Source organism: Mytilus edulis, chromosome 6, assembly GCF_963676685.1.
Source record: "Mytilus edulis chromosome 6, xbMytEdul2.2, whole genome shotgun sequence".
In the NCBI taxonomy this organism is placed as follows: Eukaryota; Metazoa; Mollusca; class Bivalvia; order Mytilida; family Mytilidae; genus Mytilus; species Mytilus edulis.
The window spans coordinates 11,638,232-11,663,769 of NC_092349.1; the positions used below are offsets into that span (position 1 = coordinate 11,638,232).

General features: G+C 32.3%; 1 protein-coding gene across 1 annotated transcript; it reads left to right on the forward strand.

Annotated features, from left to right (window-relative positions):
* The first annotated feature begins 529 nt into the window (after positions 1–529).
* LOC139527111 (ran-specific GTPase-activating protein-like) lies at positions 530–24,043 on the forward strand. Its single transcript, XM_071322383.1, has 6 exons — positions 530–828; positions 5,703–5,812; positions 10,106–10,263; positions 10,627–10,755; positions 20,537–20,611; positions 23,278–24,043. Exons 1-6 carry the CDS (start codon positions 814–816, stop codon positions 23,484–23,486), a joined length of 696 nt encoding a protein of 231 aa, XP_071178484.1. The 5' UTR covers positions 530–813; the 3' UTR covers positions 23,487–24,043.
* The last annotated feature ends 1,495 nt before the right edge of the window (positions 24,044–25,538 follow it).

Here is a 25,538-nt window from a genome sequence, read left to right on the forward strand (position 1 = left end):
ATATATATGTTCCTGAGCTAATACAAAATTTAAAAAAAAAAGACATATGACCTATGATCACATATGTTCGTGAAATCCTACCAAATTAGCCAATTTATGACCACCATATTTATAGTGAAAACTTCGGACCCCAATGTTCATGATGCTCTTCAATTTCTACCTAAGATTAGCTGTCAAAGTGCTACTATTACAATTTCCAATAACAGTTAACAGCAAATACAAGAACAGATAACAAAAAAACTAATATTCCAATAACAGGTAACAACAGGTTTCAGACGGTTTAAAGAGCTCTAAGAGATCATGTTCATTGTTTTTGTGTATAGGCAACCAGACTTTAAATAAAGATTACTTTACTTTAACATGTTTAAAAAACATATTTCCAGAATAACAGATATAAACGAAGAATTAGATTTCCACAAAACAGCATATTTAGCATATTGGCATTTTGTCATTACAATTAATTAAACCCCTTGGCCCTCTCTTTAACAGCTTTTTTTCTTTAGCGTAATTGCGGATATTTCACCCCATTACCGCGTCCGATTCGTTATTTATGCGTGTTTCAAGGGAGATAAATCTTGTACTTAGAAAAAAGATGGGGATGACTTTTCAAAACGACGACAAAGGAAGGGACAAAATTCAGACGATATAATAGTGGTTGTCTTATTTCAACAGAGCTCGAACTACATTTTTTTCATTATTTGTAGAATATACAGTTATTTCTGCAACACTTTTCAGAGCGAGCCAAGAGGCTTTCGAAAGCGCCATTTTCAGCATCCAGAAAACGTGAAATAAATCGATCCCCATCCTCTGAACATGGCAGATGATAAGGTAAAATTACTCCCGATTTAAATTTCCCTTCTTTTGTTCTATCTAAATGTGTAATTATTTTTGGGGAAGAGGAAAAGGATTTGGAAAATATATGAACAATTTATGGGAAAAGGGGGATGGTTGGGACATTGATGAATTTGTAGAGCACACACCAAATAAAATATCTACAAGTATGACGAGACCAAAACGGGGACGATACATATGTTGCTTAAGTCTTATTTCCAGGAGAAATTGCCACATTAGTTTAACAGGATTACTGTTTGAGTGTTGCACAATTTGCAAAATCAAGATTTCATTCTAGGGTTCCCTTACTATGGTTTTTTTTACATATAATTTTACAGCCTATACAATACCTCTTATCGCTATTCCCGGCTGACCCAAGAAACTGTCCCGCTTGAACTTTTGATTGATGTCATACAACAATCAAATTGTATGTATTACAAATGTAGCTACAGGACCTTGTTTGACATAATTGCAAACTAATAGTAGCCTCACAGGACGCAATTACGACTGGACACAATTACGATTGATTTTCAATGTTTGCCCTCTGAGATCATATTTATTTATATTTATCAATAAATGTTTTTATAAATAAAAACCCTATTAAAATTCCCTTGTTTTCATGATACAGTAGACTCCACCTAATCGGATATCGGTTAATCGAATATATCGGCTATTGTAATATTATTTCAAAACACCGAACCATTCCCTATACATTTCAGTCAAAATACATCGGATAATCGAATATCGGTTATTAGAATATATCGGCTAATTGGATAGGAATATTCATGGAAAATGTGTGAAAACCATGTACAATCGAATATTTTGAAATAATTTCATATTTTTTTGGACAGGAAATGAAGCCGGAAGTTACGCCATTACGAAGTTTAAGAAAACTTCAGTACAGAAATGTTTTATTTTATTAATAAAAACGATCTTTCATAGTCAAATAAAACATATTTTTTCTTATTGTCTTGTTTATTTTATGAATTTGATATTATATTCTGCCCAAGATGTGTTTGTTATGTGTTTATCCAAATGTGATCGTTATCATTTACTTCACAAACAATGACACGACAGAAATGATTAAAACTGTGCGTGATGTTCATCAATGTTTATTAAATATGAATGAATTGTACCTCTTTCTCAACAATTTATTAAAATATATATAGAAGTCCCGTGTAAAAACAAGGAATCGTCTGTCAATAGCATGTCCCAGGTGAAATACAATTATGTAACTTGTACACACGTACGCCATTTTCCTAATTTACATAATATTCAGCCTTTTATTTTGAACCACGACAGATAAGATAAAAAAGCAAAATTAATTGTACTCATCTTGTTGCCCAATTTTATAATCATAAACATAGTTGTATTACTTGAAATTGGAAAAGGGTTTCATAAATATAAAACGATTACAGCTAGAAGTTTACAGTCGGCATACATTCGTAGCTATTAATAGAATTTACCTGTGGCCTACTTCCGAGAATTCATAGCTATTTTTAGCTTTTACCTGTTTTAACACACAAATGAAACAAATCACGCAAAAAACAAGTCACATTATTCAAATGGTACATATTTTATTCAGGTAATCAACACATAATTAATAATTAATAATCAATAGACTGACAGATAAACAAAATACATTATTATCAACTAATCGATCTGTTACTCAATCAACCGAATTATCCGAACTTGTACCTGAAAAAACAATAAGATTAGTTACAAATTTCCATTAATAAAGCAGCTTTAATAGCTATAGGTATCTTAGGGTTGTGTCTGTCAATTTTGAAAAAAAACTTGGAGGAATATACGTTCATCGGCTAATTGAATATATCGGACAATCGGATATTTTTAGCTGACATTTTGGGTATCCGATTGGCCGGAGTCTACTGTATTACAATTTATGTGCACTTGGTGAATGTTGATGACAATGACAAAATCAATCTGAAAATATTATAAGAACGGCAATTTGGCCTGCAAGTTATATAAAAAAAAACATAAAGGTAAGTGCATATTGCCTTCTTTTGTTAATATATAGAAAGAAAAATATCTCCTGATTCTGTTCATATGCGTGATGTCTTTTATCTTGCCCAAAATAACCCCACAATTGACGTTTTTTAGACCCTTGTCCAGTGATATTGTTTGCCTGAAATTACTGGAGAATGAAGGCTTTTTCCCCTGGAGAAGAATCCCAATTTGAAAAAAAAATGGCTTAAAATTTTTCCCAAAAAGACAACTTTTTTCCCAAACAGTGCAGTCTCAGTAGTAATTGTGCATGAATACAAACTGAGAAACACTCATTTAAACATTTTTCATTCCTAAAATGACTATATGAGCAGATTTGAGGGTATTTTTGTGTATCATCACTGACAATAAGATGTCTTATTTCAAATTAGGGGTTTACCTCTTGAAAGGGGGTCTGCTAATTGAAGTCCCAGTCAAATTCATGGTTTATTATAAATTTCCCAATTTGATAAAAATGACGCATATTTTCCCAATAAAAAAGGGTAGAGGTAGTTTTGAAAAAAGCCAACAATATCACTGCTTGTGACCCTATTTATGGTCAAATGAAAATATTTTAATTTTATCGAAAAGTCCAGAAAACCCCGAAAAAATGTTGACCTATATAAAAAAAAGTTCATAGATGAATGATAAGTACACCTCCGAAATGGATAAACTTGAATTTAGTGCTCCTTCAAAGGAGGAACTTACACAAAAACCAAAAAAAAATCAGAAATCTTTCTTTACACATGACCGACATTTCGTCTGCAACCACTGCTGAAGTTATTGAAGTAAAAAACAAACTTGCGCATCTTATTTTCCCATGAAAATGTGTTAAGAGATAAAGATTAATGTATGCTTTATCAATCTAGACTGTTGCCATTGATTTCTTCTGCAAAATATATCAATATAGTGCTGTTCGGAATTGCGTCCATATGTGGCTCTCTTGACCCGTAAAACGAGGTCACACAAATCGTACTAAAGTATCCAAACGTGAATAAAAAATTATGTGGGATATGATGCAAAATGGAAAGCCTTCATACATCATTAATTCTATGGTATAAACAATTCAAGAAAAGTAGTCTACATAAAAAAATATTAATCACAGTACAAAAATCGTTCGTAATTGTGTCCGGTGAGGCTACATGTAATATGCATACAGGTGTGAAAACATCGACGGAAGCAGGACAAATCGCCCCACTGGCAAATCGGCCCACACCAAATCGCCCAACTTAATCACCAACTCGCCCCACTTTTTAAAAATCGCCCCACTTAATTTCTCCCCTGTCAACTCGCCCCACTTATTGTAAAAGGTAAAATCTACTGCAATATACAATTTTCAGGTCTACCAACTAGCCCCACTTAACCCTTTCAACGCTACACAATAAAATAGAAAAATGGCTGCTGCTGCTGCATTTTTTTTGTGTTCATTCATTAGAACAGTATATTCTTTTTCAGACTGCTGTATCTTTTTTATTATAAGAGATACAGAGAAAGTTATTGCATAAAAAATGCTCAGGAGAGTATGAACTGTAATGTAAGGCAGTTATTTCAGTAAAATTTTTATCAGGTTACCTGCATTTTCAGGTAATTACATTCATTTTTCTATTTTTTTGTGTAGCATTGAAAGGGTTAAACCATTATTTTTTTAAAATAAAATGATGTTTAGCATTCTTTAAGTATAATTGCAAATACATTTTCGTATCATTATTGGAGAATAACTTTAAACTTGTAAGCTTAGTTATTTGTACAACAATTGAAAAGAAACCTGTTAATTGTATTGAAGGATTTCAACAGCAATTTGATTTTAGAGCACTTCACTTAGGTTTTCATAGACCTATTGAAGTGGGGCAGGGACATAGATATACAACAGGATTGCATCTTTTTTCATTTGTGAGGCAAGTTGGCACTTTTAATTTCATCGTGGTTTATCTATTTGCCATGAGTGGGGCGAGTTGTCAGACCTTATTTCAGCGGGGTTTTAACCCTTTTCATAAGTAGGGCATGTTATCCTTCCTGTTTGCAATGGGATTTTACCCTTTTTCATAAGTGGGGCTAGTTGGTAAACAAGAGTGGTGCGATTTGCCAGTGGGGCAATTTGTCATGGATTCCTATAGACTGACTGTTTCCTACAACAAACAAAGGGGGTTGATGTAAGTTAACCCTTTCACCGATTGCTGCCCAGAGAGAAGCTACTCTGAGACGATGGCTTCCCTGGCTACTATTACTCAAGTGGGAGATCTTCACAATAAATGTCAATAAAAACTTGTTTGTAGTTATTTGTGTATTTATTTCATTCACTAACACCATGTTCACAGTTTTTTTCATGTTTTGATAATTTTTTATTCATAAAATATTCAAATTTTCAAATTTTCGGCATTATCTAGGTGAAATCCTCAAAATTCTGCTCTTCGAACCCAAATCGTAATTTTTAAACCCAAAACGGCAAAATTTCGAAAATTTTTATGAGGTTGTACAAATTCCTCACACTGAACGATGTCCATTCCAAGTGTTTTGTACATAAAACGACATTTTACTTCAAAAAAGTATACTAGTTTGGCTTCAATTCTTCCATATTCTTTCAAAAAAAATGTTCCCTCATTTCAAATTCTCGTAAATTCCGTAAATTTCGTCTGATTTTGACACGGTTTTCAACAAACAGAAGCGCCATGTTTACACTTTCATACGGGTATTCATCAAAGAAAGATAACTCATGTTTGCACTGTTTTGAGCGGGAAACATAAAAGATGTATTCCGATCCCGGTAAAACGGGACTCATCGTCAGCTGTCTGAAGCGTGAATCCCGGTAAACCGGGACTCATCGGCGAAAGGGTTAAGACATATAATATATTTTCAATTGATTTTTACAGCATGATGACTCAGTTGACGAATCTCCAGAAATCCATTTTGAACCTGTGATAAAGTTACCAGAAATAGAGGTTAAATCATTGGAAGAAGAGGAAGAAGAAGTATTAAAGTTGTTAGTATTAAAAATGTTGCATATTTAAGCTCACTTTGTCCATCTGAAGTCTAGGCTTCCCTCCTATTTCCTTTAAGGCTAAACAAACATGTGTGTAAAAGAATACAAGGCCACAATTAAAAATATTTCAGTTTGCCCAAACCCGACCCATGATGACTGGGTGTGGGTAGGTAGGTAAGCAAATTCTTTTTTCTGCCCCACCTACGATAGTAGGGGGGCATTATGTTTTCTGGTCTGTGCGTCCGTTCGTTCGTCCGTCTGTCCCGCTTCAGGTTAAAGTTTTTGGTCAAGGTAGTTTTCGATGAAGTTGAAGTCCAATCAACTTGAAACTTAGTACACATGTTCCTTATGATATGATCTTTCTAATTTAAAAGCAAAATTAAACAGGTTAAAGTAGGTTAAAGTTTTTGGTCAAGGTAGTTTTTGATGAAGTTGAAGTCCAATCAACTTGAAACTTAGTACACATGTTCCCTATGATATTATCTTTCTAATTTTAATGCCTAATTATATTTTTTATCCAATTTCGCGGTCCATTGAACATGGGAAATGATAGTGCGAGTGGGGCATCCGTGTACTTTGGACACATTCTTGTTTTATCAGAATTTGCATGAAAATATTAAAAGATCTTAAAACAGTATACATGTACACATATCTTTTTTCCCCCATCAAACCTTTGTAGAGACAACCAAAAGCCATGAATTTAAAACCTCTATAAATAAATTAGTCTACTATATGATTTGTATCCTGAGATGTTTATAACCCTGACAATTGCTAAATGTGTGAAAGGGCTGGTGGATTTATAAAGTGATTTTCAACAGTTATATCAACACGATGTTTGTGTAAAAAAAATATCAGCTGATTATGTAATGATTAAATTTGTTTGCAGTTTTTAAATCCTGAATCTATTACAATAGATTAAATGTCCTAAAATATTTATTTGAATTATTATATACCATCCATAGTTTGTGTCTTTCTTTTGTTTTGAAAACAAATTTATATTTTACATTATCACACAGGTAAACTAATTTGGCTATAAATAGATCAAAGCATGTTCTGTAGAATTTCAAACTAAAAACGTATTTGTTATAATTTTATTTCTTTCAATAATCATGTTAAATTTTTGAAAATAATCATTATTGATCAAATATTATTACATAAAGTTAACGTTTTCTGAAGACTATTTATTTTTTAACCGGATTTTTGTGACAAAAATGTCGGTTATTGATTTGGGGATGTACGGCGGGCGGTCGGCAATCAAATGTTGTCCGTGCATTAACTCATGAACCGTTCAACCAAAGCTTTTAATATTTTAATATGTTGTTACTGACAACTAAATGAAGGTCAAGTTCAATAATGGCGATTTTGACTTTTACCGTTCAGGAGTTATGGTTCTTGAAAGATTGAAAAATGGAGTTTCCAGTCGTGTCCGTGCATTAACTCATGAACCATTCAACCAAAGCTTTTAAAATTTTAATATGTTGTTACTGAAAACTAAATGAAGGTCAAGTTCAATAATGGTGAGTTTGACTTTTACCGTTCAGGAGTTATGGTTCTTGAAAGATTGAAAAATGGAGTTTCCAGTCGTGTCCGTGCATTAACTCAGGAACCGTTCAACCAAAGCTTTTAAAATTTTAATATGTTGTTACTGACAACTAAATGAAGGTCAAGTTCAATAATGGCGATTTTGACTTTTACCGTTCAGGAGTTATGGTTCTTGAAAGATTGAAAAGTGGAGTTTCCAGTCGTGTCCGTGCATTTACGCATGAACTGTTCTACCAATGCTTCCCAAATTTAAATATGTTGTTACTGATGACAAAATGGAGGTCAAGTTCAATAATGACGATTTTGACTTTTACTGTTCTGGAGTTATGGTTCTTGAAAGATTGAAAAATGGTGTTTCCGGTCGTGTCCGTGCATTTTCTCATGAACCATTCAACCAAAGCTTTTGAAATTTTTATATGTTGTTACTGATGAAAAAATAGAGGTCAAGTTTAATAATGACGATTTTGACTTTTACCGTTCGGGAGTTATGGTTCTTGAAAGATCGTAAAATGGCTTTTCCATTCATGTTGTTGCATTTACTCATGAACCATTCAATCTAAGCTTTTCAAATTTTAATATGTTGATACTGATGACAAAATGGAGGTCAATTTGATATTAACGATTTTCACTTTCACATTGATCAGTAATGGTTCTTGTGATATTGCCAGCACACAAATAAATGTTAATAAATCCGGTTTCTGTCGTTGTGACAGCCTCTTGTTTTGTCATGGTTCTAGAGGCTTCCTCACAAAATTATAGAAAATTGAACTTGCTAATGATGATAAAATATATTATTCCATAGCATGTTGATTTTGATAGCGAAATCAACATTTGATTGGTTGAAACTATCACACGTGACGTCGAACAAAACATCATTTTCACCTTTGAGTATCATATTCCCTTCCGAGAATCATATTCCCCTCTGAACGTCTGATTGCCTTGTGCGACGTTACTGGCGGTTAATGTTTAAATAAAATATTTAGGGTTTATTTTAAAAATTATTTCAAATCTTAAAACAAATAGAAAAGAATAAATAATGAATTAACTTGAAACCGGTACTGATTATCTTTGTGTATTTTGTGATTAGTTATAAAACATAACGAATAAGAAAACAATTATGTAAATTTCATATTCAGAAGTAAAAAAAAGCCTAGGCAGTGGAATAAAACATTCATTTCCCTTGGCTTCCTGAGATATGAAGATTTCTTCCCCCTCGAATGTTCACCCTCGAAATATGATATTTCTTGGGTGAACAAATCTTCATATTTCCCTCAGGCACGGGAAATAAATGTATAATAGCTCACTATGTGGTATGTATTTTGCTCAAAGTTGAAAGTATGTCATAATGATGACCAGGGTTTCCGCTGGCGGTCGCCATTTTCGCAAATTGCGAAAAAATTATAATTGTGGCGATAAAAATTCGTCATTTGCGAAAGAATTTGGCGAAAGAAATATATATAACGATGTGTTTTCCTCCATCTTGTTTATTTACTTTTTTTCCAGTTTCTCGGACTTTACTCGATCAGACAATACTCGGAATTCACCTTGACCTCATTAAGATTTGGACAGAAACTCAATAATCAGCTGATTGCATTTTATAGCTACCGACAACAAAGGACTAATTAATAAAGGTGTTGCTTGAATTGTTTGACAAAAAGATATGGTTAAATGGCTTCCGCTAAATGTCACATACAAAATTTATTTACCACTTTGAGACGCACGTGTTTAAGCAAACTTTGACGTCTCCTCTCCTTTTAAAGATAGTTTAGAAAAGCTGTTGTTGTGACGAAAAATTTTCAAAAGCAAGATATATCTCTGATTTAAAACTTTAATATCCTTTGACTTTAATATACTAGGTAATTGATTAGGGAGACTACTTTAAAGTCGTTTGAGTGACACACGTGTTTCAAGCATAGTTTTACGTCTCAACTTTTTCATTTACGATGGTCAAGAAAAAGAAAACTGTCGTTATGAAGAAATCTATCAAAAAGGTTGGGAACCCCTCGAATGAAAGTAACCCTTCAATGTAATGACTACACATGAAATGAGGGATCAATTTCATGTGATAAAAGCTTTTGTTTTGTTGTAAAAACCACTTCTTAGTACAAAAGGGCACATCAGTAATTTTCTTTTAAAGAAACTTTCCCTACGAACTATACTGGTATTATATGATCAAAACATGTCCATTAATTTTGTTATATTTCAGGACTTGTATCTTCTTTATTAATAAAAGTATAGTGGCCCCCTCATTTAGAAAAGTTGTTTAAAATACAATGAATATTTTTCCCTTTTAAGTTAAACAAATTCTGTTGTTTTAAAGTTAATGTTTAGTGTTTATTCATCAAAATGTAGACTCTAAAATAAGTGTGAGAGAATAACAATAGACACAATGGGGCAAAATCATCTTATTTTAGGTAGGGGGGGGGGGGGGGGGGGTAGAAAAAAAGTAAAATTTTAAACGAAAAATATATTTATGCTACTTGGCGAAAAAAATAATAAAGTGGCGAAAAATATATTGTTTTGGCGAAAGAGGTGGCGAAAAAAATAATTGACCCAGGGGAAACCCTGATGATGACCTATAGTTGCTACATTTTTGTACATGTAACTTCTACTTCATTAAAATTTGGTATCTGGTGGAAAACTGTCTTTTGGCAATCATACCACATCTTCAAATTTATTATTTTCATATTATTTATTTCACTGACTTTTGTTGAACAGAGTTTTAGTAAATATATAATTTTACATTTTCAGACGTGCAAAACTATTTCGATTTGACAATTCTTTTGACCCTCCAGAATGGAAAGAACGTGGAACTGGAGATTGTAAGCTGTTGAAGCATAAAGAAACTGGTTTGATACGTGTTCTTATGAGACGAGATAAAACACTGAAAGTTTGTGCTAATCATTTCAGTAGGTTTGAGTCATATTTTCCATCAAAGAATTCAATGAATTTATTTAATCATTACTTTAAAATCTTAATATGAAAAGCATTTTAGAAATTTTGGCCTGTGCTTTTAATCATCCATATTCCATTATTAAAAAAACTTAGTTAATCATTAGGTTGACTCTTTTAACTCCTTTATAAATCTTCAATTATTTCATAAAGAGTTGATAAATACTGAAAATTGGGGATGTTCTAAGCAATGAAAATGGACAATTTGATTAACATATTTCCTACGAAAAAGAGTCAACCATCTTTAGTCTGCATATATATAGTGCTCACTTCTTGTTTGCATTCTGGAATATTTTTTTTAACTCTGTTCCTTATTGTAGTTACAGCCCAGATGGAATTAAAGCCAAACTGTGGCAGTGATCGTGCCTGGTTATGGAGTGTGGCGGCTGATTATGCAGATGAAGAAGCCAAGCCAGAAACATTGGCAATACGATTTGCTAATGCTGAAAGTAGGTCATGAATATTGATTTGAAAAATATTTTTGAAAGGAAGGTATCTACCAGAGAATTGAAAAAAATTTTCTCCACAGATCATTGACTAAAAAGTTCAGTAAAGAGTGCATTCAATTATCTCTGAAAGTTGTAATTGTCACATGGTTTTTTGGATGAGCCTTTTATAAAACGTGAGATTTAACTGCTTCAGTGGGCTGTTGTTAGGTACAATGTGTTGAAGGGAAAATTTGAAGACTGGTCCAAGACATCCAAAGTTAAAATTTATATAATGTTTTATGTTAAAAGTGCACTTTCCTGTAATGTTCTTTTAACTTCACATAGTTGAAAGATCAAAGGTGAGTGCTACAGTAAACAAAAGTTAATTAGCAAAGCAAGTATTTGTACTTGACTTTGTCAGTCACTTTTTGACAACATTTCAATAACCATGATAACACATCTAAAACTAGCTTTATTTTCAAGACAAACAATATGCATGGCTATGTTTTTTTATTTTTTGTATTTTTCCTTTAAGTTGAAGGAATGATTTGTTTACATAATTTATATGACGTTAATTATTCATTGTATTGTGGCAGCCTTGAAAGCCAAAATTAACCTCATGCCAGTTGGTTTGGCTGAACTAAATTTCTACCTGTTCAAGTTTCAGTTAAAATAAACTGATCGATATATCTTTTGTGCACACAAAACTTTATTCAAGAAATTTGGAAAGCCCCCAAAAATAAAACTTAAATCCAAAAGGGGTCTTGATAGACAATTCTTATATTTTTTTCACCTTTTGACTCCTGAGTATATGACCATTGATCAATTATTTAAATCCAAAATTGAAGTTTGTAATGTAAATATGGACTATAGAACCGCTATACTGTCTAAAAATAAACTTCTGCTATTTGTTGTCATTATAAGCCTTTGTTGTACAAGGTTAAGAATAAGGAGGTATTAATCCTTTATTTATTACTTATAGCACTGGCCATCTTATTGGGCACTTTTAATAATAAAGTTTTGTAGGCCTGTACACCATTGATAAATACATCAAATTTGGTATGATGATAGTATTGTGACGGGCGGACTGAAATATCATGTGGAGTGTCACATATATATCTGACCTTATCTGCCGTTTCTTTCTTCACTTGATATCAAGAATCAGAAAAATTTACAATGCACACTTACACATTGATGAACTCTAAACTGAAAATTGAAAATCAAAAAATACCACCAAACATCAGAATTGGCTTAATTTTATTGTGCTGTAAAGCCGTTCTTAAACATATTTCCTCCCTGCCTAGTAAAAAAAATCACAAATCCATTTAAAAGTAGTGAAATTAAGTTTATTAAGCTGTTTTATAACTTCTTTAAAAAGAAAAGATTCAATGATATGCATCTCCTGCTTGAAAAGACCCTGCAAATTTTAAACAACTTTGGCAACCTATAATTAGAAAATAACAGAAAAAATATTCATGTAAATAGATGATACTTTATATATATATTTATATAGCTTGCATATTACTTGTTTTATTTCACTTGACTGAGCGGGGTTTAACCAATTTCGCTATTGAATGCCAGTCCATCTATAGACATTGGGATAAACTCATCAAAGAAGTATCCATACACACAAGTTCTTTTGTATATTCGTTGGTCTCTCTGATAGGTGATTAAAAATCAATAATAATTATAACAGCAATCATCCTTATCACACACATCTTCAAATAGACTGTCCTTATGCAAATTGAAACATAAGCTCCGCTCGATCAGTTGAAATAACATTGGTAATACATGCCTAAATTTGGAAGCGATGAAAGTTTACCTTAAAAGAAATTCCCCTTTTAAATTCTGTTTAGTATTTGGTACTGTGGATTATTATTTATTCGTTTGATACAAATTTTCGTTGGTTTGGTGCTTATAAGTGAACCACAAATTCAAATGTTCAATAATTTACAAATTGTCTATAAGCTTCGTATGCAGAGATAGACAAAACCATAAAATCAAATATCTACCAAAATGCAAGTTTCCCTCAATCCACAAAAATTGGTACCCATGAAAAATAAATGAATCCACAGTGTAATAACTATGGAATGATGATAGTATAGTGACGGGCGGACTGAAATTTGAATGTTGAGTGTCACTTATATCTGACCTTATCAATCATTCTGTCTATACTATTAGTCTGACAGTACAAATAATTTGATACACTTATTTTATCTAAAATGATAACAATATATGCCGTTTTTTATTGAAGAGTAATCACTGTTTTTCAAATACCATTCAACAAAAACAATTATTGCCCCTTTAGGTTTGAAATCCTGTCATCAAACAATCAGGGATCCTCTATGGCTGAGTTGTCTAAGTGGTTCAACTCAAGGGTCCGGAAACGGTCATATTTGCCAGTCATGTCCTAAACTGAAACTATAATGTCCTAAACTTTTAATTGGGATTTAGGTCAAATTTTATTTTTCTACATTAATAATTTCGGTCATTTCGTTTAGATCGACTTTCAAAATCGCCATTTTGAACATATTTTTGTTTAATTATCGACTTCCTGTAATTAAACTGTCACTCCAATAAAGTGTTATAATCCTGAGGGCCCTCCTAATAACTATATTAATGCCTCAGGGAGCTATATTGGCTAATGATTGCTAATCTATTTACCTGTGTTTTTAATTCATTGTAATTCACACCTGGCAATTAATCACAAGCTCCAAACTATTATTATAAAGAAATAAAAATTCCATACCAACTGGCTTCAATATTTAATTACTCAACAAGTCAGACAATTGTCAATTATGATTTGAAATCAAATTAAAACTTGGTTTAATTTTGTAGAAAAAAATATTTTTTTACTTCTAACACACGTGCTTTGTTTACTAAGTAATACGCATGCTTGAAATTCTCTTCCACAGATTTAGACAATTAATCGTAAATTTTAAATAATTTCATCCTAAATAAAGCCAGTGCAACTACTTTAATTAATATTCTTACACTATTAAAGATAAAATATTAAAAAGCCGATGATTTCCTGTGATTTGGATAAACAAACTAATCCGGAAATGAGTCCAGAATTGTTCGTTTTAGTATTGTTGCAGTACATCCGGTTTGAATTTTGACTTCAGAATCGAAAGAAACGTAAGCGATAACTGAGAATATTATCGTTTTGAGTCATTAAAATCATTTTATTTTTAAACTGCTGCCTTCCCTTAATTGCCCTTGATCGATTTTTGAAAAATGGTAGGACAAATCATGAAGTAAATGCGATGCAACTGTGAAACAAGTTTGTTGATGCTACGAACATGACGATCGAGTATGAGCATACTCATAATGAGTCTCATACAGTAATGTGATTTTGGCAATCATCTTTTGAAAAGGGGTATCAACTTTTAAGTTGTATGAAAATGACCGAAATTAGGTGCAAAAATTTCCGGATCCTTGGTTCAACTACTGTTTTACTAGCATGTCAACTCAGGTTGTCTATTTTTCTGTTAATGGTTGGTGGTTCTCTCAGGGCACTCTGGCTGCCACAAAAATAACCAGAATGCTGAAAGTGGCATTCAACACAATCAATCATTTGATGTTTTCATGTCTTCTGTCGAGAGTTTTTTGTTCAATTTGAGCTAGAAACCTGTAGTCTTAATTCTCTTTCCAGTTTGAAAATAGTGCACTTACCTTAATCACAAGACTTGAAATGTTGTATAAAGATACTGTAAACCAACTTATTTTCGCATTTTACCCTTTCTTTACCACTTCGCAGGTATTTAATTTCACGATTTTCTGATTTACTTGATGAAGTTTAATCAGGAATAATGGAAGTTTTACATATTCATGACGATTTAAATTCGCAGTTTTTTTTTCTAATCGCGAAAATAAATTGCTCTCGAAAATAAGTTGGCTTACAGTATAAAAGTATATTCAGATGAGAGGGTAAAGATATCTGTCAAATTTGGTATGATGATAGTATAGTGACGGGCGGACTGAAATATCATGTGGAGTGTCACTTATATCTGACCCAATCAGTCATTTTGTGTTTACTAACATCATAAACATGACACTATGATCATCTCAAACACTTCAATGTTACAATTCAAAAAAAGATCTTCATCTGCAAGAGTGAACAATGTGTTTTATAAAATTGTTTCAATGATTTAAAGAATTGTTCAAAACCCTATGTAAAGTTTAACTGATGTGTATGCTGTGTATGTAAAAAGGAAGGTGTTTAGAATATGATGTCAATGTCAAATCTTTGGTTATTATTAAAATCAAAGATTGTCTACACTTTTGAATGGATGATTTGAGGATTTCTATTTGTAGAAAAATAGTGTTTATGGTTGCTGTTACAACATGTAAACTCTTGATGTTGAAGTTTTGTCTCAGATTTTAGCATAATTTTGAAGTCTATATATCCCATAGAAAATGGTGTGTTCTTTAGTGAGGCTTTCACAAGCATTCTCCTATAATTCTCTTTTAACCTGATATAGTTAAGATAAAGGAAGAGTGCTACAGTAACCAGGAAGATAATTAGCAAAACAAGTTGTGTGTGCTTGACTTTGTCAGTCCCTTCCTTACAGATAGTGCCATAGTTCCATAAAGGGATTAGGGAAATGGGAATTGCCTTATGACTATTGGGTAAAAATACAACTTAATGGAAAACATGTAATCTGATGCTAATATAAAATTACCACGCAGCTTTTTGTATGTACAAACATTGAAAGGTATTGTTGAATAATGATTAATGTAGGTACAGTAAGATGAAATGATTTTGTGGTTTAATATAAAGTTATCAAATGTGGTATGATGATATTATAGTGACGGGCGGACTGAATTCTCTATGTTGAGTGTCACTTATATCTGACCCAGTCATTCTGTGTTGACCTAAACCATTTGAAATAAATCAAAATGCTGATTACAAAAACATTCTGAAAAGTGATGTGTATGCTATATGGTTGAAAAAATATTTTGAACAGTACAGAGGAAAAGCCTGTAAGAGTAATATTAAATGTAGGAGATAAGAGTAAAATAAAATAACAACAATGTTTAGTATAAGGAAAGAACAAAAGTGTGTATATAGCATGAAGGAATATGTTTAGCTTTCAAATCTTTTGCCAATTCTGTTGAATAAATGTTCTTGTTGACACTAAAAAACTGTTTTCACAGGGTGATCTTAGGATATCCTCCTTAGTAAAATTTTGGTATAAATTAATACAAAACATTGACTCATTCATAAATTGACCAAACATTTAAGCATGATTTTGATGGACTTCAAATGAAACAAAAGTATGAAGGAAGATTGTTTTATGATATTTTATCTGGTACATCAACATAATGTTGGCTTTGAAAGCACTTCCATGTATTCTCTTTTAATTTCATATAGTTGAAAGATAAAATAGAAGTGCTATAATAAATAGATAGATAATTAGCAAAGCAAGCTGTGTGTGCTTGACTTTGTCAGTCCCTTTCTGACAATAATTTTTGGCCCTCCCTTCTTAACAGATACCTTTCATCTCCTTTTTATTCATATTTAAACAAATATTTTATGGATTTTCAATGGAAAAGAAAGTAGGAAGGGTAACACCCTAACATAGGTCAAGATTAAAGTCACATTGGATTGATCAAAAGCACTTAGCATTACACATTTTGGCTCTGATCAACATACCCCATCTTCTTATATCTATATTTCTATAATGATAGTGTAGTTCTATCTTTCAAATTTGGTATGATGATAGAAAAGTGACGGGCGGACTGAAATCTCCATGTTGAGTGTCACTATTATCTGACCCAATCACTCATTCTGTTCAGATTATTGATTCAGGTAATTCAGTAGATTTGTATATTACTATTCAAAGTGAGTGAAGAAAAAGATTAAAATTATAAATCAATCTTTTAATGTTAATTTATTATATCTTCCGTCTTCCTAAATATTTTTTGAATGAAACTAATACCTGATGTATCCAGTAGCAATGGGGGAGTTCCCCTACCATCCCTAAATCCACATCTGCATAGTCCTTAATCTCTTCATTATTTATAACTAGTCAGTCTAGTGCAGTTATCTTTTAAAAGCAGCTCTTTGATTGTACATGAATTGAAATGGTTTTGTTTAAACGAAAGTATTGATGATACAAACATGACATCAGATATGTCTTCAATGTCTTTGTAAATTTGGTATGATGATAGTATAGTGACGGGCGGACTGAAATCTCTATGTTGAGTGTCACTTATATCTGACCCAATCATTGACATTCTGTCTTTACTTAGACAATTTTAAATATGCCAAGGTTCAGTCACTTGTAGATTTCAATTATTTGTAAAATTGTGATTAAGGTTGTTGACATAAATTTATGATTTTCCTTGGCTTCAAAAATCAAATATAATTAAGAAGGCACATTTTCTGAAGTGATTAAAAACAATCTATTTGCTTAGAATGCACTTTCCTATAACTATCTTTTAACCTGATATAGTTAGAAGATAAAGGAAGAGTGCAACAGTAACCAGGAAGATAATTAGCAAAACAAGTGTTGTGTGCTTGACTTTGTCAGTCCCTTCCTTACAGTCATTGCTATAGTTCCTAGTATATGTAAAATGAGAAAATATTTTTATCTTCATTCTCTTTTTAAACATATTGGCTTTTGTTTTAAATATGGGATAATTGTAAAAATTGTCTTGATAATCTCATCTTGTCATTATTCAGATAAGAGCTGCCAAGGCCTTTTATAAAAACATATTCTGCAGCAAGAAGTAATTTTTTGATTTGATATTTCAAAAAGTTAAACTATGGTTCTATTATCTTTGGTCATGGCAAACACTTCAAGTCAGCTGATTATATGCAAGTCTATATATTATTATATATTAAAGAACAGATGGAAGTCTATATTTGGTATGATGATAGTATAGTGACGGGCGGACTGAATTCTCCATGTTGAGTGTCACTTATATCTGACCTAATCACTGAACTGTCTTAACTCTGGCCATTTATATAAAGTGAATATAGTATTGTGACAAGCACACTAAAATCTGCATGTACAGGGTGGCATAAACCTTAAATGTTGTCTTCTCATCTATGAAAATCTGTGTCCTGAATATAATATCTCAGAGTTTTTAGCTCACCTGTCCCGAAGGGACAAGTGAGCTTATGCCATCACTTGGCGTCCGTCGTCTGTCGTCGTAAACTATTTCAAGAATCTTCTCCTCTGAAACTACTGGGCCAAATACTTTCAAACTTTAACTGAATGTTCCTTAGGGTATCTAATTTATAAATTGTATCCGAAGTTTTGATCTATCAACAAACATGGTCGCCATTGCTAAAAATAGAACATAGGGGTCAAATGCAGTTTTTGGCTTATAACTCAAAAACCAAAGCATTTAGAGCAAATCTGACATGGGTTAATATTGTTTATCAGGTCAAGATCTATCTGCCCTGAAATTTTCAGATGAAACAGACAACCCGTTGTTGGGTTGCTGCCCCTGAATTGGTAATTTTAAGGAAATTTTGCTGTTTTTGGTTATTATCTTGAATATTATTATAGATAGAGATAAACTGTAAACAGGAATAATGTTCAGCAAAGTAAGATTTACAAATAAGTCAACATGACGGAAATGGTCAGTTGACCCCTTTAGGAGTTATTGCCCTTTATAGTCAATTTTTAACCATTTTTCGTAAATCTTAGTAATCTTTTACAAAAATCTTCTCCTCTGAAACTACTGGGCCAAATACTTCCAAACTTTAACTGAATGTTCCTTAGGGTATCTAGTTTGTAAATTGTATCCGAAGTTATGATCTATCAACAAACATGGTCGCCATTGCTAAAAATAGAACATAGGGGTCAAATACAGTTTTTGGCTTATAACTCAAAAACCAAAGCATTTAGAGCAAATCTGACATGGGGTAATATTGTTTATCAGATCAAGATCTATCTGCCCTGAAATTTTCAGATGAATCAGACAACCCGTTGTTGGGTTGCTGCCCCTGAATTGGTAATTTTAAGGAAATTTTGCTGTTTTTGGTTATTATCTTGAATATTATTATAGATAGAGATAAACTGTAAACAGGAATAATGTTCAGCAAAGTAAGATTTACAAATAAGTCAACATGACGGAAATGGTCAGTTGACCCCTTTAGGAGTTATTGCCCTTTATAGTCAATTTTTAACCATTTTTCGTAAATCTTAGTTATCTTTTACAAAAATCTTCTCCTCTGAGAACAGTAAACAGCAATAATGTTCAGCAAATTAGATCTTCAATTAAGTCAAATTGACCAAAATTGTCAATTGACCACTTAAGGAGTTATTGCCCTTTAAAGACTTTTTTCACAATTTGTTCATCATGTTGACTTACTTTAAAAAATCTTCTCCTTTGAAACTGCTGTATCAATTTCAGCCAAACTTAGGCTAAATGAGTTTCAGAGTATCTAGTATAAATTTTATATTTTATTTCCTTGTATGTCAAGAAACATAGCTCCTATGGCTAAGATAGAACATAGGAGAAAATGATTATTTTTTTTGGCTTTTGAAGAAAATAGGAAGATCCAAAAAACATTTAAATAAATTGAAAAGCCAAAATAATCATTGATGAGAGATTTAACCAAAAGAATTAAGGTGAGCGATTCAGGCTCTTGAGAGCCTCTTGTTATATATGCCTTTTATGGGACTTATATTGCTATACATTGTACCATTGTCTGTCATGGTAATTTTGGACAATAACTTAAAAAATTAAAATTTATATTTATTCTGATATGACTTTTAGGGGTTTGGAATTTTAGTCGTTGAAAAAGACGGAAGTTTCATGCCCTTATTGGGCAGCTCTTTATTTTCCTGGTTGTAATGCCTTATTTTGACATGTTCATGTCAACTTTGAATGCGCTTCCATATAATTTTCTTTTAATGTTCTATAGTTAAAAGATAAAATAGAAGTGCTACAGTAATCAGAAAGATAATTAGCAAAGCAAGCTACTGTGCTTGACTTTGTCAGTCCCTTTGTTACAGTCATACATTTGAATTATTCTTTATTAGAACTTTTTAACAGAATGGAGTTTTCGTTACAAACATTTTCCATGTAGGGGTTCATCTTGCCAGAATAAGCTCTATTGGTTGTGAACCTATTACATTTGTTGAATGATGATTGTATAGTGACGGGCGGACCGAAATCCCATGTAGAGTGTCACTTATATATCTGACTTGCAAAATAATAAAGTTACTGAAACTGTCTTGTCTCATGTTAGTGAAAATAAAGGAACCTGTTTAATTTATCCATTCAAAAAATCCCTCTAATGTATAGAGCTACTTTGTAAGTCGCATCTAGGCCATTGGCACACATTTTGAGTAGAAATTACTTTATTTTTAGTTTTATCAATGTCACGCAGGTGTTCAATCAAATTATATGTATTGCAGTATAGAATTAAAATATGAAATTGCATTTACTTATTAAAATACTACCAAGCTTTTCTGGATATCAACCCATATCCAATCTTACTGGCAGGTCTGCTCTATCTACAAACTCCATTGAAAAAATACTTACCAACTTTTAATCAGACCTGAGTTGAAAAGAAACTTTTTCCCCTGTCAAATATTTGGTATAGTTGGATGTTTAAATGATCAAGGTATTACAAAGACAAGATTTTCTGTCAGTAAATACTGAAATGTTTAATTTGGTGACAGTAAAAACTTTAGTTTACTATTTCAGAGGGAATGCACCTGAAAATTGACACACTTTTCAGTACGCACAAAAATTAAAGGTAGAGTCATTACTGACAATATGAACATCAGTGCTATCTCGTCACTATGATAGTTTATGCTTTTGTTTTCAGATGCACAGAAATTCAATGAAAAATTTAATGAAGCAAAGACGAGCAATGTAAAGCTACTAGAGAAAGAAAAATTAGGTAAGTTCATGTCATACTTTAACATTGCCTGCAAAGAAAGAAGGTGCAATGGCCAGACAAAACATGTCTTTACCACAATTGGCATACTATTCAAGTTTTTATACGACCGCAAATTTTGAAAAAATTTTCGTCGTATATTGCTATCACGTCGGCGTCGTCGGCGTCGTCGTCGTCGTCGTCCGAATACTTTTAGTTTTCGCACTCTAACTTTAGTAAAAGTGAAAAGAAATCTATGAAATTTTAACACAAGGTTTATGACCACAAAAGGAAGGTTGGGATTGATTTTGGGAGTTTTGGTCCCAACATTTTAGGAATTAGGGGCCAAAAAGGGCCTAAATAAGCATTTTTCTTGGTTTTCGCACTATAACTTTAGTTTAAGTTAATAGAAACTTATGAAATGTTGACACAAGGTTTATGACCACAAAAGGAAGGTTGGGATTGATTTTGGAAGTTTTGGTTCCAACAGTTTAGGAATTAGGGGCCAAAAAAGGGCCCAAATAAGCATTATTCTTGGTTTTCGCACAATAACTTTATAAGTGAATAGATATCTATAAAATTTCAACACAAGGTGTATGACCACAAAAGGAAGGTTGGTATTGATTTTTGGAGTTTTGGTCCTAACAGTTTAGGAATAAGGGGCCCAAAGGGTCCAAAATTAAACTTTGTTTGATTTCATCAAAAATTAAATAATTGGGGTTCTTTGATATGCTGAATCTAACTGTGTATGTAGATTCTTAATTTTTGGTCCCGTTTTCAAATTGGTCTACATTAAAGTCCAAAGGGTCCAAAATTAAACTTAGTTTGATTTTAACAAAAATTGAATCCTTGGGGTTCTTTGATATGCTGAATCTGAACGTGTACTTAGATTATTGATTATTGGTCCAGTTTTCAAGTTGGTCCAGTTCGGGGTCCAAAATTAAACTTGTTTTGATTTCATCAAAAATTGAATAATTGGGGTTCTTTGATATGCCAAATCTAACTGTGTTAGTAGATTCTTAATTTTTGGTCCCGTTTTCAAATTGGTCTTCATTAAGGTCCAAAGGGTCCAAAATTAAACTAAGTTTGATTTTAACAAAAATTAAATTCTTGGGCTTCTTTGATATGCTGAATCTAAACGTGTACTTAGATTTTTGATTATGGGCCCAGTTTTCAAGTTGGTCCAAACAGGATTCAAAATTATTATATTAAGTATTGTGCAATAGCAAGAAATTTTCAATTGCACAGTATTCAGCAATAGCAAGAAATCTTCAATTGTACAGTATTGTGCAATAGCAAGAAATTTTCAATTGCACAGTATGGTTCAATAGCAAGAAATCTTCAATTGACAGTATTGCTCAATAGCAAGAAATATCTTATTGCACAATATTGTGAAATAGCAAATCAATTTTCAGTTATTTGGAGTTATCTTTCTTTGTCCAGAATAGATATTTGTGCAGTAGCAAGATATTTTCAATATTCTTTGAAAATTTGAGTTATCTTTCTTTGTCCAGAATAGTAGTTGAATCATTTTAAATCATTGTTTTATACAATATACAATGTATTTTCACTTTTACTACCAACTGATAAATTAAAACAATCTTTACCATTCAGTGATAAAAAGCACTTTTTTTACATTTTAATATTTTATGATGTATTTAAATGAGCAGTTATTGTTGCAAACTCCATTAGAAATTTGAATTGAGATCAGTTTTGGAATAAGGAAAAGGGGGATGTGAAAACAAAATTGGGGGGGGGGGGGGGGGGTCAATTTTTCTCATTTCATATTTCATAAATAAAAAGAAAATTTCTTCAAACATTTTTGAGAGGATTAATATTCAACAGCATAGCGAATTTTTATTTTTTAAGTTCATTAGACCACATTCATTCTGTGTCACCAACCTATGCTGTGTCAACTATTTAATCACAATCCAAATTTAGAGCTGAATCCAGCTTGAATGTTGTGTCCATACTTTCCCCAACCATTCAGGGTTCAACCTCTGCGGTCGTATAAAGCTACGCCCTGCGGAGCATCTGGTTTTTAAATCTATTTTAAATCGCCTTATTTCCTTTTGGTGTTGAATAATTTGAATTGATATTTTTTTTTATTTTAGGGGCAGTGTGTTTTAGTTTTTGAAGGGGGAAAACTATGTAACTGTTAAAAAGACAAAAAAAGGGACTCACAATATTCTGTGATTAAAAGATGAATGCTAAAAATTGTATGATACAGAAGCTAAAAAACGTTTGAAAAATTTCTTAGCAGACCAGATTATAAATAATAGTTGATTTAACAATTTTTTTTAGGAGGGAATGTTTCATTAAAATTTAATTTTGAATGATGGAGAACAATCATGTGCACTTTCAATATCAAATTTATTTCTGTAGCAGAATACTTGTGCTATCCGTAACAATGTCAAAACAATGCAAATAAAAAACAAAGAAAAAAATTGATTAAACTCTTAATTTCATGGTTGCAGCATTAAAATGTTATTACAGTCAACCTGTATTGAAAAGTCACTCTTGTGAAGTATCAGATATCACAGCTTAAAGGAGGTGACTTTCTAAAAGAGGTTCCAAAAAATTATGATTCTTACATTGGAACAGGGTCATAGGGAAACTCTTTTGGTGTTTTCAATTCGTAGAGTCATGGTTCTTGAAGGTAATTATAACATTCTCTTTTTGATTGACAGGAAGACTGGAAAATGGAGATGGAGATAATAAAGATGCCAATAAAGTGGCTGAGAAGTTGGGTGAGATGTCGGTGAAATCAGACAGTAGTGAAAACAAAGTGGATAATAAGACTGATGACCAGAAGACTGTAACGAGTGAAGAGAAAACAGACACAAAAGACCAGAAAAAGGAGGAAGATTCTCCAAAAAAGACGGATAGTGTTTCGTGAAGCCTTGGGAGATTGCCCAGCAATGTAAATCAGCTATTGCGACAATATTTTTAGTTCCTCGTTTGTGGGAGGTAAACAAGAAGACTTGTATAATCAATTGTATGGCTTGGATAGGGATAAACATTGTCACCGGTTCTCAAAGTTGATAATCAGTTGTTTAATCTGTCATCTCATAAACATGGGGGAAAATGTCATCTTATTTACGAAAAACTTGTATATTTAGTTGTATGTCTTGGAAAGATAATTAACATTGTCATCAGTTTTCAAAAATGAAAAGTTTTGACTGTTAACAGTTGATATTGTTTAATTTGTCATGTCATAAATGTGGGGGAAATGTCATCATATTTACAGGAAAAAAATCTTTGTTTGTTTTTCATTGGGAAACAAGAGAACTATCCTTCAATTGTCGGATGAATTTATTACCATTTGATGCAAATCAGACCACCTCCATTATTTGTATTCTAAGTTATTTCTTGTTATTGTGATCTACTGTTCATGATTTTATTTTCAAGTAATAATTGAATTATAAGTACTTACAAATAAAGATACAGATGTAAGAGTATTTATGTTTTTATTTAAAATTTTAGCTCACCTGGACCAAAGGGTTCACATCATTTGCTGTCATGAGTAAAAGAAAATCATAATTCATCTTTTTTAGCTGCAGGGCCAATTGAAACAAAATGTAGTCACAATTATCCATACAATAAAATAAACGAAGGATATGGATATCCATTCGTGAAACAAAAGTACACATACAAGACCCTGATTGATCTCGGAACATTCTTATACAAAATACAATGAAACAAAAGATGAAGTTTAGTCCGTTTTGTAGCATTCGATTAATGATGCTACTTGCAAACAGTCCCAGACTTTCTGTTGATTATTTTTCAAAACCGAAATAGGTCAACAGATGTTTTGGTGTTGAGTTGCATAAGGTTGATTTCTATCCAACACAGCTCATATGAAAGGGGAAAGACTAGTGTGATCCTTATAGAACACACATTGATCGATAATTCTAAATAATACAAAAATGTAATTAGGGTTAGTTTTAAAATTATATCTGTATTCCATAAAATCTTACCCTTGCTTTCTATAACAAGAGCTCTAGCAGAGGAATCTACGGACTAGGTAAGAAAAGTAAAAAATGTGGTTTAAAAATGGGTCTGAAAGTTAACATGCTCTGGAAAGTGTAGGCAAGTACAGAATATGATGGGTACCAGGGTACCTGCAAATAAAGTCCATACTTTGATAAGGGAAACCCTAAAATGGTTGTAACAACAACAGTACAAGAGGAAGAGAGAACAATATTATATGATTTTGAAAAAAAAATCACAAAAAAAACAAGGATCTGTTCAGTAGCCTCATCATATGGTTCAGATTGTGATAAATTTTATATATTTGTACTCTATAGAGTTTATGAGAAGGGGATACACATGTGTACTACAGTATACAGTTTACCTGAAAAATCATTGTGATGAAGAAATGAAATAAGTGGAAGGAAAGTACTTCTGAATCTTGTCATTTAGATTCTCTGAAAGTTTCATAAATTTCTGTACAGCTGTGCAGGAGCAGTTGCAGAAAATACTGGAACATATGAATGAACTCGCACCAATCATCAGTTTTAGAAAGCAGGGGCTATGCTATACCTATTATTCCTTACTCTAAAATAAAAGAGTGGGTTTCAGTAATGGTTGACAAGCTGTTTTTCAGATACCAGTTTTTATACGACCGCAAAATTTGAAAAATTTTTCGTCGTATATTGCTATCACGTTGGCGTCGTCGTCGTCCGAATACTTTTAGTTTTTGCACTCTAACTTTAGTAAAAGTGAATGGAAATCTATGAAATTTTAACACAAGGTTTATGACCACAAAAGGAAGGTTGGTATTGATTTTGGGAGTTTTGGTCCCAACATTTTAGGAATTAGGGGCCAAAAAGGGCCCAAATAAGCATTTTCTTGGTTTTCGCACTATAACTTTAGTTTAAATTAATAGAAATCTATGAAATTTTGACACAAGGTTTATGACCACAAAAGAACGGTTGGGATTGATTTT